Below are 18,063 nucleotides of genomic sequence, written 5' to 3' on the forward strand. Positions count from 1 at the left end.
GAAAACATATTTCTAAAGTGTGTTTTACCCGAAGTGGTTTCTTAGAACTATTCAACAAACCAAAACATTCAGAAGCTCATGGTCTAGTAAGAGAGAGACTTCGACGGAAAAAAGGCTTTCAGTTAATTTATAAATTTGGGTTTGAATCAACCAGAAGAGGCCAGGCACGCTGTTTAGATTTTTTCTTAACCTAGGAAAACAAACATTTCCTCATACTTACTTGTAATTTGTGGGGGAAATAGGTACAGTTCTATAGGAGATCCCAGAAAGCTACTGATTGCTGAAATGTTAACATACTTGTGTATTCAAAACGTAATTTGTGTAGATTGCTCAAGGATTTCTCAGAGAAACTAATCATAGAAAATATTTTGAATATTAGTGGGTTAAAAAAGAGAAATTGGCAACAATAATTTCTTTGTAACTTAGACCACAGAAGGCAGAAGCATAAAAATAATACACCATTATGCCCTCCAGACTCCTCCTCTCGGAGAGGTATTTAGTGTTTGTAGTTTACTCAGAAGCCAACTATACCCAGAGGCAACAATCTGAGCCATGTATTTTATTGTGTACCAACCATGCATCACTTGATAATTGAAAACCTAAACATTGGAGGTGAATGAGATCTATAAGCTTGATTTACAGTTTTTCAGATGGCTTACACGGTCAAAAATACAATGGATATGTTGTCAACCATATTACAAGTTCATAATAGCCTATGGCAGTTGGTGGACAGCTTATCTGTAATGTTTGTGATGCAGTATTCCATCTGTCAAACTCTGGATCAGACCCCTAGTATTTTGTAAATATATCCAGTAATCTGCTGTTGCTATTTTAACCCCTTCGCTGCCAGGCCTTTTCCCCTCCTGTGCCTAACCTTTTTCTGGCTATTTGGGGCAGTTCGCACTTAGGCCCTCATAACGTTTTGTCTACAAAAGCTACCCATGCCAAATTTGCATCCTTTTTTTTTTTTTTCCAACATCCTAGGGATTCTATAGGTATCCAGAGTTTGTGGGTTCCCTGGAGGAGACCAAGAAATTAGTCAAAATACAGCTAAAATGTAGTTTAACAAAATGGGACAAAAGGGCTGCAGAAGAAAGCTTGTGTTTTTTCCCTGAAAATGGCATCAACCAAGGGTTTGCGGTGCTAAAATCACCATCTTCCCATCTTTCAGGAACAGGCAGACTCGAATCAGAAAAACAAATTTTTCAACATAATTTTGGCATTTTACTGGGACGTACCCCATTTCTACTATTTTTGTGCTTTCAGCCTTATTCTAGTTAGTGACGGAAATGGGTGGGAAACCAATGCTGTATCCCAGACAGCTAAACATTTCTGAACAGTAGGCAAAATTCTGAATTCAGGCAGGGGTCATTTGGATAGATCCTTCAAGACTGTAACAACTAAAATAAAACAATATTGAAATTGAGGTGAAAAAAGCCATTCCTGTCCACGTTTTCTTCTATGACGTTTTCCAGCTGTGGAAGGTTTTTGAAAGTAATATATAATTACGTCTGCTGGACTCTTCTGGTTGCGGGATATATAGGGCTTGCAGTTCATCAAGAACCTTAGGTATGCTGAGCCAATAAAGGAGCTGCACCTTGCAATGGGTTTTCATTGTCTAGAAGAACAGCTAAGACCACAGCACTCACAACACAAATATTTGTAAATACAAAAATAAACTCTGATGTAGAAGGTCCAAGGTGTATAGTACAGTAGTCTTCTTGATGTTCCAGAAAGTAGTTTATTTGGATCAGCAACTGCTTGTAATATATATTTGTTAATAATGTATAGCCAACATGTGTTTCGTCACACAGTGACGTTTTCAAGGCTGTAAAAGACATGGTATACATAAGTAATATTTAAAAATAACTAACAGTATACAGTAGCAAACATCAGATAGATAGCATATATAAACATAGATAACGTTTCTATAGTGGAAGGGGAATCAGACATGACAATGGTGACTAGGCATATATTGATAGAAAAGTGTCCATGAAAGATTTTGTGAATTTAGAAAAATATCTATAGATTTGTTTTTATTTTATAGGATACAATATACAATCTCCACCATATCTAGGTGATATAACAAAAATCGCCAAAATGCATGAAAAGGCACAGCAAGAGTGAAATTGGATAGTAGGGGGTGTATAGTCCATGAAATGTCCAATGACCATAATTGGTGGAAACAGAAACAAGCATCCGACGTTAAGAACCTACCCAAACTGTAGACGAGATAACATGTCCATCTAGATAAAAATGTGAAGACACTGTAACCGGATCAGAGAGAGAGAAAGAACCCAACTCAGATTGGAAAAATTAAATAAAAGCTACTTAGTGGTAATGTTAAAAAAAAAAAAAAAATAGACAAGTGCTCGTATAAATACCTGTTGCCCACTTAGGCGAGCGAAGGAGTAAAGGGAACAAGTAATGCGGAGTAGTGGTAACTGTAAGGTTTGTATCTCCCGTAGGTGAAACAGAAAGTCATCAAAGGATCAGTCAAGGGACCATGGTAAGTCCTAAGTTCGAGGAGAAGGGGGAAAAAAGAACAGTCAGTACTGTGTCCATTTTGAAGTATTTAAATTTACATTGGTATAACCGATTATGTATTCGCACTGGTTACAACTATAATGTGTTTGTTGATAAAAGAAATAGTTAATCTAGGTAAAAAAAACAGTGTTCATAGGACAGGACCATTGAGTATAGCTAATGTAGGTGAATAAGAAGTAGCAAGTAAATAAACTTAGCAAGTTATGGTGGTTAGAGATGACTAGAACGCGAAACAACTCAAAGGAAGCAACAGAAAAGGGTAGCTAGAGAGAGGGCCGTTCCATATAATGTAAGTTGTCTGATTAGGTAGCACAATTAAAGTCGAAACAACAAACATATACGTACATTGTGCATATATTTGTATACATAAAAAATCCTTGCCTTAGGGTAGTAGGGCAATTGACCACTGAGCACCATTCTGAGTAGACTTACTCTTAATCCAATTTTGGACATAACAAGGAGGTGCAGGTTTTTTGGCCATTACTACCTTTTATAATTGCATACATAGGTTTTCATTGTCGACCGGGTATACAGCAATTCATTTGGTGAAATATAAGGAGTGAAAAATAGGCATCAAGGAAACCTTTGTATTTCCAAAATGGGCACAAGATAAGGTGTTGAGAAGCAGTGGTTATTTGCACATCTCTGAATTCTGGGGTCCCCATAATAGCCTGTGAATTACAGGGCATTTCTCCATCAGACGTATTTTTTACACACTGTCTTACATTTGGAAGGAAAAAATGTAGAGAAAGACAAGGGGCAATAACACTTGTTCTTCTATTCTGTGTTCCCACAGGTCTCCCAATACAAATGGTACCTCATTTGTTTGGGTAGGCCTAAAGCATGCGACAGGAAACGCAACATAGACACATCACATTTTTACATTGAAATCTGATGTGTTCTTTGGAAAGCGCCTAGCTGTGGATTTTGGCCTCTAGCTCAGCCAGCACCTAGGGAAACCTACCACACCTGTGCATTTATGAAAAGTAGACACCTGGAATCCAGGATGGGGTGACCCGTGGGGCTCTCCTCCGGTTCTGTTACCCAGAATCCTTTGCCAACCTTAAAATATGGCAAAACAAAACACGTTTTCCTCACATTTCATTGATAGAAAGTTCTGGAATCTGAGAGGAGCCACAAATTTCCTTCCACCCAGCATTCCCCGAAGTCTCCAGATATAATGGTACCTCACTTGTGTGAGTAGGCCTAGTGCCCGCAAAAGGAAATGCCCAAAACCCAACATTAAATAATCAAATAGCCTCTTGCTTGCCGTTGGGATAAGATCTTGAGTGTGCAGGGGGAGGGAGCTGAAGGTTACCCCCTTCAGTTGGGTTGGGGGCATAACCGTGCCCATACTGGTTGGTAGCCACCACCACACAATTTTTTTATTTTTTTTATTCCCTGGCATCTAGTAGGCTTTGTGACAGGACTTCTGTTTTCCGACAATTCTTGAGGTTTCTTTAACAGAAAGGTAAAGAAATTGATTTTTTTTAAACGTTTTTACATTTGTAGGGCATTCTAGACAATAAAATGAGGTCGGAGCCTCAGAAGTCACATCACTTTGGATTCACTTGGGAATCCAGTTTTCAGAAATGTTTGGGGTTGGTAAGTTTACCTATGTGCTTTCAGCCCCCAGAGAAAATACTGCCGTCATCCCTCAAGAAAGACCTCCCCCCGGCACCCAGTCACATACATTGCCTGGAGAATAGTGGGTACATTTCTGCTTAATTCCATTGAAAGGCACTCATCTGGTACCCCCACACTGAGGAAACCCAGGGTAGCACCGATGTGGGTCTGGTTTTGTCAGGAGTATGTCCCTGCTTGAGGAGGACTGGAGGGAATTACTATATCTTGGGGAAAGATTGCTGTAGATCTGACAAACGTACTTTTCAGTGCATTGTCCCAATCATGGTGAAGGAGGTCCGGCACTCAACAATAGCAACCTTAGGATGTGTAGATGTTGAAGAAATGTGCTTGAGGTAACTGGCGAGGGGTGATACAAGCAACCAAAAGACAGGTAAAATAAATCAAAATGTTGCTTTCAGTTGCTTTTGGAATTGCGAAATGTACTATACTCCATTTATTGCCTTTGGGCACTGCAGACCAGTTGAAAACCCATGCATCTGATGCCCCACACTCGGAAGCTGCATGAGGAAGCCCGGGTGGAATTACCATATTCTGGGGAAAATACCTGACAATTTGAATGTCTTTATTGTGCAGACTGCATCCATAAGAAAACCAACATATATTTAGTATTTCTGGACTTTGGACATTTCCTTTGCTATTCAGGGATGTATGTTATTCCATTTGAAAATTCAAAAAAACATTTAGAACATGTGTTGAGAAAATATTTAAAAATCAACACATTTACATTGGGTTGGTTTTTTTAATGACCGCTCAGAAAAGTACTATAATGCTTTAACAAGAATGATAATTCAAGATCACTGGTAGATTGAAGTATTTATTGACTTGTGTACAATGATTCAGTGGCCGAGACACTGTCCTGGGTGCTGTGCGAATACCACACACATTGGCGGATTAGTTTCCCTCATTACAACCCAATTATATCCATATATGCAGATGATAACTTCACTAGGTGCAAAGTACAGGTCAAAATGTATCCATGAGGCCATGCTGTTTGGTGGGCATTCTGGCTTGCAGGTTAATTGGGATAAATGCCTAATATTTCCACTCCCTGCCAACACTGCACCTGTGCAATTGGAGTACCCATTGTAGTGGATGATGGACTGGGTATGCAACTTGGGTATTCAGGTCCACATGGACCCATCGGTTGTGCTGCTGGATTGTTACAACAGTTTACAGAGGCTGTTGATCGATGGATCAGACTGTCTTTCTCACTTAACAGGCACATTGCCATAATTTAAGATGGTCGTGCTGCCTAGTTTCTTATTCATCTTTGTGAATATTCTTATCCTTTTCCCTCTGGCAGTATTCCACAAATGGCAGATGCTTTTGGTACGCTTGGCCTGGGCTGGGAACCAGCCATGCATGAGTTGGGACACATTAACTCTCCCCTATGATATGGGAGGGTGCAGTGTATGTTAGCCATTACTGGCTACATGGCCCAGGTGACCTTCCTCATTTATGGCTTGAAAGGGACGCCACCTCCCTGCTTTCGCTTCCTACAAAGCTACTTGATAGGCCAATGCAACACTATAACTCCATGGAGGTGCTAAACATCACTGCATACTTTTGGAGGAGGCTGGCTGAACTACAGTCTGACACTCTTCTTTGCTCACCTCTGTTTCCGAATAAATGGTGTATGTGGCTCCCCTTGGGCATAAGAGGGGGCAGCAGGAGTACTGCAAGGGTTGTCTGAGGAGCATGGGCAACTTCTTTCAAGGTGGAGAACTATGCAGCTAGAAGCAGGTGTGTGTGCAGGAGGATACATTTTGATAGCCATGTTTCAGTATTATAGGGCACAGGCCATGTTGTGTAAGTTATTAGGAGGACTGAAGGCACCTCTAAAGATGCTGGCCCTGACATTTGCTGCAGACTGCGACTCCTCAGTCCCCTATTGTGAAATTGTACACATGCTACCAAGACGTGCGGTGGCCAGGAGTCACTAAAGTTAGGCTGGATTGGCAAGGAGTTGGAGATAATTATCAGTGATAAGAAATTGACTTATTGCTCCTGCGTTATCAAAAAGATATTCCTGAACAGCCGGCACAGGCTAATATATTTTAACTATCTTAACTAAGTGTATTACACCCCGGCCCGCCTATTCCATTAGGGGCTAAGGGACAATTCGTGCTTCATTAAATGTGGAGTAGAAAGGGCAGGCTTTGCTCACATGACGTGGTTCTGCCCGAGGATACGAAGCTGTCCGGGTGCAATATTATGAGAGTTGCTGGAGATCTAAATCCATGCACAATTTCAGTACATGGCCAATTTAGTACTAGATGGGTTATGATGTTTTCATCACCTAGGTCACCCAGAAGTGGTGTCTGATTCTTCTTTATGCCCATTTCTTGAAGTCTGTCATACGCTTACTTGGATAGGATCTTTTGGTGGGTTTAATCCGTGACAAGTGGAATGCCTGTTTATATGCAGACAATGTTTTACTGTTAAAAGCTAATAAAAATATACTGAGAGCCTTGAAAATGTTGGCTTGCGTCTCAAAGCTAGCTGGATGTAAGATTAATAAGAAATCTAGATTTAATTTGTTCAAAATGCCCTCCTACATTATTACTGGTATAAGATGCACCCCAGCTTTACTTGGTAGTCTTCTCATCTGTAGCAGGTTCATGCCTTCAAAGACACATTGCTACACACCTTTATTATGATTCTGCCTCCCATTTAGGCACCACACGTCCACCAGGACCACCAGTTGCATTTCACCAGCACTTCCATCTTTAATTTTGAATTATTCTGCTTTGAGTCTGCCTTTGCACTGGGACCTGTCTCTGCTGCCTAAAGCCAAAAGCCGCACTGGTATTATCACCCGGGTGCCTCCATCTGTTCTAGCAATACCAGTCCACCTTCACCTGCACCAGCCATAGAGCTGCATCACTGTTATGCAGGAGGCTGCTTAATTCCACGCTATACCATAACAAAAGGGTTGCCCTAATTTGAAGATTAACCTTTGGCAGCTCCAGTGCCACCAAGTCAGAGGTGTGCCATCATGGAGGCAGTTTTCGGATTTGACTCCTAAACAGGATGAGAAGGATAATAAGGAGGCAGCTAATTTACTAACATCCTCATTACACTGATGCTGGCCTTTACTTGGATTCACGTCATGCCAGTGGTTTTGACCCGTCATCTGAATCATCACTATATTCTCCCCATGGTCCTCCTACTGAACAGAGTGCATCTTTTGGTGTGGAATTTGACAGATTTGCCTCTTCAGTGAGGGGTGATTAATGCCAGTTTGTCACTGAAATCCTCCAGCCTGGGCCTTTTACTTCTAAGCCTTTGTTTTCTAATGAGACACTAAAGGATCCTATTTTAGCAGCTTGGTCCAAGCCATTTTCGTTCCCCGTTAGCCTCCCCATTGCAATATAGCACTTGGGTGCTGAATCAGAAATTTACAGCCCCCCATCACCTAGAGTTGGTGGCTTATTTCACAGCGTGTGTAATTAACCCTAATTCATTCCCTTCTACTCCTCTAGGTGAGGAGTCAACATGGATTGATGTTATGGCTAAACAGGATTATCAGCAAGCACTTGGGCACTGTGCTTTCTGAATGCTTCGTGTCTGTTTGCTTACTACTGCTGATCCCTTTTATATGTGTGCAAGGGGTCCTCCCTGCATTGCCAGGTGACCTCTGTGTGCCCTTTGTGCAATCTGTTGAAGATGGGCTGGAAGCTGCCTTGCAGATCTTGTGCAGTGCATTCTCTTCCCTGTACTATGGGAATCAGTATTATCTTCTACAGTTACCTGGATGTGCTCTACAGAGTTTTCTAAAGACTGCTTCACTTCTGTGATGGACATGCCCATTGACGATGCCCAGGTCTTTTGTGAGTAGTCCGATTCTGTTCTGCAATACTTTAAACTGTCATACGATGGGACCTTCCCTGGATATGGCCTATCTAACTCCTCAGTTCCACAAGCAGGTTACTCCAGGTGCTTTGCCTTCTGTTAATGACAACTGTCACATCGGATCCAACAGCCCTTGCAGAACTTTAGGGCCTTCAGGGCAAAGGCGGTGTGAAGGGAAGAGGGCAACAGTAACAGTCTTCCTCTTCTCCTGGCAGAGTACCAAAACCTCTTTAGTGTGCCCTTGGGCAAACTCAGTCTGACTAGAAAGCTGATTCTGCCATTTTCTGGCTCACTTGCGTTTGAATACTTTACCTCAGTGGATCTTGCAAATTTGAGAAATTGGCGATGACCTTCCCAGCATGTACCTCACCTTCTCATGCACCACCCCCTCAATCCAACCTTCCTTATCCCCAGTGTTGTTACCAGTTTCCACATATTGTGTAAAATATTTTGGTTCGTACTTCCTAGTAGTCAACGACTGGTTGGGCAGAGGGTGGGATGATTTGGTGTTTCAGCTGGAGGTGGCCCTCCTTTGTCTACATAACATTAGAGGTATGCTACATATAGAAGCCGCATTCACCTCCCTGAACCTGCTCTGATGGTTGACATGACATGGCAGTGAAAGGAATATGTTGGGACAGGAAGATCACTCTTGAGACCCCGTTTTGGACAAAAACATAAGTAAGACACCAATCCTCCTTGTCGGGATTTAATGGTTGGAATAAGATTGGGATCGCCACAGTGTAATATATATGGCAGGGATCCGACATCAAAGTATTTCAAACCTTGCAAGACAAGAAGAATATGCATACTTCCCAATTCTTTACATATCTACAAGTATGCTACCCCTTGAACAACACAGTGAATCCCTTGAGGCCGCCCTCGAATCCTAATGGGCCTTGTTGAAGGGCTGTTGAACGGAAGGGCATTCCATGGATCTACGTATCACTTATACTTAATTCCCCACACCTGTTCACGCTACTGCGGTCACGGTGGGAGGAATGTTTAGACCCCACTAGACTATACCGACAGGAGAGCTACCCTCATGTCATCCAGAGAGTTTGTCGTATCATTGATGTTCAGACATTGCCAACTCAGTTTCTTACATAATGTATATCTAACACTTCTAAGGCTATAGCACGCAGGCACACTGGCGACATTGATGTGCTGGTGCTGTCCAGAACCATGAGCTCACTTTTACCACCTGGTATGGGATTGCCCCAAGATAGCCAACTGCTGGCAGACAGTCGTTACCATATTATCTGGTGTGATTGGGAGGCCAATAGACCTTTCCCTCGTGATGACTCTTAGGAGTTACGGATGGGATTGGTGACACAACTGGGGACTAAACACTATTGGGGACTGGCATCGTGCTCGTTAAACGTGAATGCTAAATTCTGAAAGGGTGGCATCTCCCCCACCATTGGTACCCTGGGAGTGAGCGAACCATGAACTGGTGCGCCAACTAGGAAAAAACTGTCTACATCTAATGGTGTTGCCCAGGGAATACAAAAAGGTATGGGTAAAAATGATTGGCATACTGTGGGATGCTCTAAATAATAATCATCCTGTATTGTACCATATTGTGCCTCTCCTTGATCCTTAGTATGCAATGGTGCCTGGCTATTTAGCATTGTGCTATTGACTCAAAACAATCAAATTCAGTTTATTAAAAAAAATCTTTTATGCGTAGTGGTGATGGCAAGGTTGCAAGCGCGATAGTACCTGAAGCTGCACAGGACGTGGACGTAACTCCCATTTACTTCTTGGTACCCAAAGAAAGACAAGGACCTGCAGCTGCTACTGGACCTTAGAGTATTGCCTTGCTCAAGTCATGCTGGCCTTGGATTGCAAGGACTGGATGGTGTCCTTGGATCTCCTGTGTTTTGTGGTGGACTTTTTTTTTCTCCATTTTTTTTCCAATGGCCTTAAATTGGTGCCTTGGTTCTTTGTGACCTCCGCATAGCTCATCTTTGCAGGCCAGAGAGCAATGTATTTCCATAACTTGATGACTGGCTCTTGAAGGTGGACATGCGAAAGCTAGTCTCAGACCAAGTGTAGAGCACAATGTTGCTGCTGCTCATCCTGGAGGTTTTCATTGAGTCAAAATTCCAACTCCCACCCATACATGGGTAACCCTTCATAGAAGCCACCCTGGACACTTGGCCTTAAAGGCCTTCCTGCCACTGCAACGAGTCTGGGGCATTCATGCTATGATCCAGATAATTCAAGCAAAAGACATTCTTGCAGCTGCCACACTTTTTAAGATGCAAGGCCTGGTTAGGTTCCTGCATCTTGCTGGTGTTGAAAAAGATATTTATGATTAATAAATAATGTGTGCTAACAACAAGAACACTTTGCTTATTAAACTAAAATGCTGCAATTTACAAAACTGAATTTTCCTTTGCTTGGCCAAACTAGACCTAAATTAGCCCTGACTTGAATCTTGAATTTAAGGGCAGCCATGATGTGTGCGTATTCTCATTTCTTGTCTACTTGCATGTAGCAAAATGTCAGTAATCAAATGCCCTTTAACATGCTGTTCTCAAAGAAGTACAAAGGAAGCTTTACTTCCAAATTTAACTGTTCAAGGGCTTTCCTGTGTGTACCCCTGTAAGCCTATTTATTCATAAGCTCTTTGTTTTGTGTGTAACTAGATTCACAAGAGAAATGGGTAAGGCTCCTGGGCCTCGATTATTTATATATAAACAACCCTACTCTTTGGGCACCTCTTCTTACCATGACCTTAAATGCAGCTGTCGTGACCAGAATACCTCCATCCTGGTCACTCTCCCTAGTAGATTTTAAAGTGGGTGAGAAAAATTACCATGCTGTATAGGCAAATCTCCTTAATTGAGTTGATTTGTAAAAACAGTGGGTAGTATCATTTTGGACAGGCTTACTTCCATTGCCTTACCTCCAATCGTCTCCTTATTTGGAGGTACTATTTTATAATTGTAGCAACTGGACCTGTTTATGTCCCAGTATAAGACCATTATTTTGCAGATCAGTTTCAGTTGTCTTCCATTTTGCTTCGAGGCTGGTAAATAAGCCCATACAAGCCGTAAATTATATTGGTCAGGCTAAATGTCTAGCCATTAATCTTATGGATCTGGTACTTGGAGGTATACAATCTTACACTACTTACAAATTAAAGAAAACTGGTTCGGTAGACGTCTTCTACAACTACCTCATAGTTGTTCTTTATACATTTTACACAAAGAGCTGGGCCAGGGATATATTGTTGATCTTATTAAATTAAGCCCTCTTATACTTTGTCTTTCTATCCGGCTTAAGCCGGAGACTGGACTCAATGGGCTTATTATTGAGGACTATCTCTGGATGAATTAGGTATCAGAAATTCCCTGATCCAACAATATCAGCCTTCTTAATGCATGGATCTGTTTTTTTAGAGAAGAAGCCAAACTGAATAAATCATCTGTTTAATCCTTCATTCTTCTAAAACCAGTACTATCAATTGCACCTCACCTGACTTTTGTATCAAACATTCTTTCTGATTGACTTGTTTTAGAACTTTTTTCACTTTCTTTGTGGTTACATCTTTCTTCTCCTAGGCTCATTCATTGTCATCTCATTCTCCTCAAGACCCTTCGCAACTCATTAGGTTTTGTAGTTTTTAGAAACAGCTGCCCAAGCAATATCTGTTTCCTTTACTTAAACTGAGTTTTTGACAGGTCAGATGGCCTTAATGTATGTGCAAATTTTATTGGATCTTCATACTTTGTGCGTGGTTGCAAGCTTTTTACCAGATGCTGCTTCTTTGAGATCCTTACGTTTTTAATATCTTATTAATATCTTAGGTTTAGTTATTCGTGATCAGTTTGTTAAATTGATTTATTGTGAAACTGTCCGTGCTATGTAATTCTCCGGTGATGGATTTTGTACCTTTATCCTAATGTATTTTATTATTGTTCTATCTTTTATTGTTTTATGCAACAAAAAACAAACATTTAATGACTGACTGAATGTTGGACCATTTTGAAATTTGAAAATGCTCAGTGTCCTTCATTTTGCACCCTTTGGTATGATCCTCAAGGATCACTGAGAGACATTCTGCATTCAGTAACACTTTGGTCTTCTGTATGTATTCTTGCTACTGCATGTGATCGTGCATGTTCTGAGGGAGGTGACATAGGGCTAAGCGTCATTTATTCTGGTGGCCGCAGATTGGGCTCTGATAATCTGCTACTCTAACCTTCTGAATCTGAGCATGTGCTCGCCTCTTTGGTTTCCTGTTGGTTAGGGCTTTCTGTCCCAACAATAGGACAGGGTTTCCCATCCAAAAGTCCCCAACCTGCTCCTTCTTTGGCTATTCAGTGGGACCAGCTGTGAGGTTCTGACCTTCTTGTGGAAGTGGTTGGTGTGATTTGGGCTACCATTGTGCCTTCCACCAAATCCATGTACTCTGCCCACTGAGTTTGCTTCATTTTCTGGTGTGCGAAAAACATTTTGACCCATTACAAGCAAAGATGTCCGATGTACTGTTGTTTGACTTATCCTTAGCCCGGCAAAGTTTTGTCTTGGCACATTGCATCAAGTGGACTCTTACTAGCCATTAGCTTTTATATTGATTGAACTAAGAAGTACACATTGATGATCCTTTGTATGTTGATTCACCACTGCAAAGGAAGAAAAAGTTATTCAGAAGCAAACTTTCTCCCATTGAATTTTCATCTGCATCATGCTCTGTTATGCCCTTACTAAAAAGGATTCTCCGGATAACCTTGGGCTCATTCCACCAGATCAAACGCTCTGACTAGGGCGCTGGCTCAGGGTGTTCTTGTCGTAGACGTCTGTCCAGAGACTACATGGACACCTGTCCCTACTTTCACCAGTCATTATTCAGTTGATTCTCAAATCTACACAAGAGCCATTTTGCCAGCCTGGTCCTGCAGGACTGGCGTAAGTCCATTCCTGAGATCCATCTCCATTAAGAGGAAACTGCTTTGGTACTGATTCATACGTTGTAGAAAGTGTGGGTAGAAGTAGCCATTTGAAGACTATGGGCCTGATTCTAACTTTGGAGGACGGTGTTAAACCGTCCCAAAAGTGGCGGATATACCACCTACCGTATTACGAGTCCATTATATCCTATGGAACTCGTAATACGGTAGGTGGTATATCCGCCACTTTTGGGACGGTTTAACACCGTCCTCCAAAGTTAGAATCAGGCCCTATATTACTTACCTCTGGTAAGGTGCTTTCTACTGAATACTGTACCTGCCTGACTTCCAGATCGGTGCAGTGGATTTCAGGAATTAATAATATCTATGTTAGATTTGTGCATTGCCTCTGTCACTTTGATTGTCTCCACATCATGAGTCAGCATGCAGCATTGGTGTCTATATGTGGATGCCTGTATTCATGTTTGGGAGGAATGGAGGCTGATCACACATCACCTGGTGTTGTGTAGAAGATATGTGGCTTTCATCAGATCCAGTTTGCCCCCCTTGCAGGATTTTAAAAGTGTGAAATCTGCTGATAAATAGGTTATCTATCAGAAATGTTATTTCTGAAGATAAGTAACTTACTAGTTTTCACTTATAAGGGTCTATGATGGGCAGATCTGGATAACATTTTATTTTTTCATAACTATCTGAAGTATTGCTCCCTGGAGAAATCGCAGAGAATGATTGTCAATATATTGGGTGCATGTAACAGATGCTGTGATGGGTAGGATACTTGTGAAAATCTGCCATGGTGTATAAGGGTCATTTTTGCAAGGATGTTTAAAATGAAATGAGCAAGAGTCGTAGACAAACTTTGGTTGTGGATAGAGCCATAGCATTGTTGCCCAGGGAAGGCAGAATGTATTCCTGTTATATTTATCTGTTCATTTGCTGTTTGTTTAATTGTGATCTCTGGACGATAAAGAAATTCTTGAATATGGAACGGATGAGAAATAAAAAACAAAAAAAAGTAAATATATATATATTGTGTCCAAATAAAGTAATTTAGGCTTTAATAAAAGATCGATTATTAGAAGACCTACTAATGAAATAATTTTGAATGTAATATTTGGATGAAATTGTGCTGTTATATGTAAAGATAAAATACAAATGTAAAAACATTTAAAGAAATTAAAACAAAATCATGATGATTAGGGATGCAGAATTAAAGATTGTTTAAATGTGTTCATTCATGAGCATTTTGCAAGCATGTCACATAGAAGTGGTTTAAACATTGTTGCTAGTAGTTATAAAGAAATAAGGTATTTTGAAAAAAAAATGTACTGGAGTAAATTACTCATTTCTTATTATATTGTCCATCCTTGTCCCTAACCTACAGGTCATTTTCCGTTTTGCCTTGGCACTTTTTAAACACCAAGAAGAAGAGATATTAAAGCTGCAAGACTCAATGTCTATATTCAAGTATCTACGATATTTCACAAGAACTATTCTTGATGCCAGGTAGGAACAATCTATTTTAAAAACCTACTTTTTAGACTTTGATAGTGGCAATGGTGAGAGATCTTTAGACCATTTGTATATTGTTTTTTGTGAGTACTCTGAAATTCTAAATCCTAAAATCTGAGGCTTAATGAATATCCATATTGATGAGGGAGCTAGTAGACAAAACCTTTTGGGCTAAGCTAAAGCAGAATGTCTTCATTTTCATGTTTTTACATATATAGAGGCCAGTTCATTCAGTTTCCCCACCTATTTTAGTACCTCCAAACAATACTAGTGTACTGGTTTGCGCAGGGCAATGATGTGGGAGCTATTGTTCAGGAATGAAACTTGCAAGGCTTAACTGAAATCCTACAAATGAAAGCATGAGATTTGATCTGGTTTGTTTGTCCATCCACTAGAATCATTGGCTTAATAATCCAAGGTCCCAATTCATTGTATACCTACAACACAAAATCATTTACAATTTCAGAAGCCACTGAGTTGCTATATAGGAAAGGACTTGATTTCACGGTTTCCTTTGTCTCCCTTTAGCCACATTGGTATAATAGCTCTATTAGAAATAATTAGGTATGGTTAATTTATTCCTCATTGACTTAAAATGCTAATTCGTAAGCTTGTTGTTTGTGGCAAAATGGGTGCAGTTGCAGCCAAGGTCCCTTACTGCTTTAAGGATGAATTTCATCTTCCGACTGCTATTCATCCGGTTCTTTTCAAGCCTCCAATAATGGACTCTGAATGAGAGAAATGCAAATGCAACTCTCATCGTAGTGAACCCAAAATATAATCTGTTGAAAGAGCTATCAATCAAGCAAGAATTTATCCAATGGAATCTTTAGCTCTAAAGCAAGATCTACTGAAAACTCTTCATTGGATTTCCAACATAGTTATCTCATCAAAGTCACTGCTTACTTTCAGTGGAGGACACTAAAAGCAGTGTTGCCAGTGGGAATGTACATCTTGCTTATTCAAAAAGTACTCCTACAGGAGTCTGTCATATGCAACTATATTTAATGAGATTGCCAATCTCTTCTTGCTGTGCCTCATGTACTGAAGCCTGACTGTGACCCAGCGGCATAAGCATTTTAATATGTATTAACATCAGTAGATGTTTTCAGCATTGTATGTGGGCTGTTACTCATCATTGAATTTTACTTTTAATTAAAAGGATTGGAGTACGTTTAATTAAAAGGATTGGAGATTCATTTTGTATATTGATGTGACATGATGCTGTGTGATAAGTAGATCGATCTAGTGATTGAGCATTATTGATTTGAATGAGCATTTGTAATTCTAATGATGGCCTTTGTGTGAATCAGCTAGGTAAATCAAAATGTTGACATCAATGCACTGATACCACAGTCAAGACGACATTTGATAATTGACTATGTGCTTGAAAAAATGCAAAGTGATATAAGTTTGATGTTTTACAGTCTGGTTTACTTTCTTGTTATGTTTAGTATTGTAATGGTTTTTGTCCTTGAGTGAATGTATCCTATGTGCTATTCTGTCCCCATCAACTTTGGGATCGTAGTGTTTTTAAGTATAAAAGAATGCAAGTATTTTTGCACATTTTTTAAACAAAGCACAGATTATTTATCCCTTTAACATTTTGTGTGCACCTGACAGCCGAGAGCCGCACAATGCTGCGGTGCTAGTGTGTGTCAGATGGCTCACAGCCCCCCTCGCACACAAGTCAGGTAATCCCTCTGGGACAGGACTCCCTGCTACAGAAAACTGCCTTGGGAGGTGGGGAACAGCTTCCCCATCTCCCAATTCAGTTTTTTGGATTTCAAGGAAATGCGCTGATCGGCTCATTCCACTTTCTCGGCATCAGTGGCTAGCTCAGTCCCCAGAGCACCGATCCAGACAAGAGAGGTTATCATTGGAAAGGGGAGAATATTAATTGGATCCCCCAAGGAGGTTGATCCCCCAAATAGGGATTCACTCCACTAGAGACCAGGGCTGCCCTAGAATATTTTTGGCACAATTCAGTCTTTCTTCCCCTTCCCCCCCGGGGGGCAGATGGGACAATAGCCTCAATCTGCTTCTCCCCCATGGGGGGTGGGGGAGGGGTGCAGAAAGCCCACTAGGCACCAGGGATTATTTTTTCTGTTTAGGAAAGGGTGGGGGCTGCCTAGAATGGGCATGGCAATGCCACACACACCGAAATAATAGGCTTAGTCGTTCTGTCCACCCTGGAAGGCTGATAGGGTTATTACCCCCGATCTGCTCCCCGCCATTCACACACACACACACACACACACACACACACTAGAAAATCCACTAGGCACCAGGGATTTTTAATTTAATTCTTTTGTGTGGGTGCCCAAAGCAGAGTCAAACCATCACAAACAGCTTTTTTGAATCCTCCTGGGTTCCCCCTCAAGTTCTACACATTTTTTTGTCCTTTCCTGCCGCAGGCACTTGGCCACCTATCATTTCAGAGGGGAACACTGGGTGGTAGGAAATTTGTGCTGGTGCTGTGATCCCAGGCAGACATGTGAGGAAAAGGTTTGTTTTTTTTAGCTAAATTTGAGGTTTGCAGAGGATTCTGGGTAAGAAAATGTTAGGGGATGCACACAAGCCACACCTTCCTGGACTACCTTGGGTGTCCAATTTTCAGAAAAGTCTGGGTTTGGTAGATCGCTGCCAAGCACAAGATCAAACACAGGCGTCCCCCTTGCAAAACCAGGCCATTTTGTGATAGATAATTTTGATGTCTCCACAATACGTTTTAGGCCCTCCGCGGTCGCAGGCACTTGGCCCACCCACACAGGTAAGGTAGCATTTTTATCAGGAGTCATGGGGGTACACTAGGTGATATGGAATTTGTGGCTCCCCTCAGATTCATGTAGGTGTACTCTCTGTTGTCATTAACTTCCCAAACCCCTGCCCAATTACTTTACCCTGTTGTGATATTGCGTATAAACACTTCACCACTCTGAAGGTAATTGGAGCCTATATATTCCTCTGTTCATGATCTTCTAGCCATTTCTTTCCAATTGCGTCCTTTCTTCCCTGTGACATTGCTTTTTTCAGCTGTCAGAAGTCTGCATGTGGTTTCTTTCTACTGAAGTTGCTCTACATGCCCCTCTAATTTATCTTGTCTTTTTTGATTTTGTAGATTATTTTCGTAATTCTAAGATTTTTTGCATTCTTTTTGTCTGAATTGTTTTTGTTCTTCCATATCATGGTATTAAAACATTGCAGATGAGCATGATCACCCTCTGGTTATTCATATTTATCATCTGTTCCTGTCTCCTAGACTATTATTGACTATTGAGTGCCTTGCCTTTATTTCAATTGCTTTGTTTTATGTCTATTCAAGAAGACCTTTCATGTGCTTCCCTTAGTCTGCTTAGTGCCTTTTTTCTCCTGTGGTGCCTTGATCATTAGACCCATTGGAATTAACAATCATGTTGTCATGGTATGCTGTATTTTCCTACTCTTTGTCCCTCAGTCTATCTCTTTAGTTGTAATTGTCATGTTTTGTCAGTCTGCTTACTTCTTAATCAGTGTATCCTCCCCCCCCCCCCCCCCCATCCCCATCAATACCATTTTCTTGAGGACTGAGTCGGGA

At 41.0% G+C, this 18,063-nt stretch overlaps 1 protein-coding gene across 2 annotated transcripts in view; it reads left to right on the forward strand.

Moving 5' to 3' along the window:
• The window catches only part of TBC1D2B (TBC1 domain family member 2B), a 209,674-nt gene that overhangs the window by 167,155 nt on the left and 24,456 nt on the right, over positions 1-18,063 (forward strand). For both annotated transcript variants that reach the window (XM_069222055.1, XM_069222056.1), the window contains one exon: positions 14,359-14,480. In XM_069222055.1, coding sequence (XP_069078156.1) covers positions 14,359-14,480 — 122 coding nt within the window. The remainder of the gene's footprint in view (positions 1-14,358; positions 14,481-18,063) is intronic.

This window comes from Pleurodeles waltl, chromosome 3_1 (assembly GCF_031143425.1).
Source record: "Pleurodeles waltl isolate 20211129_DDA chromosome 3_1, aPleWal1.hap1.20221129, whole genome shotgun sequence".
Lineage (NCBI taxonomy): Eukaryota > Metazoa > Chordata > Amphibia > Caudata > Salamandridae > Pleurodeles > Pleurodeles waltl.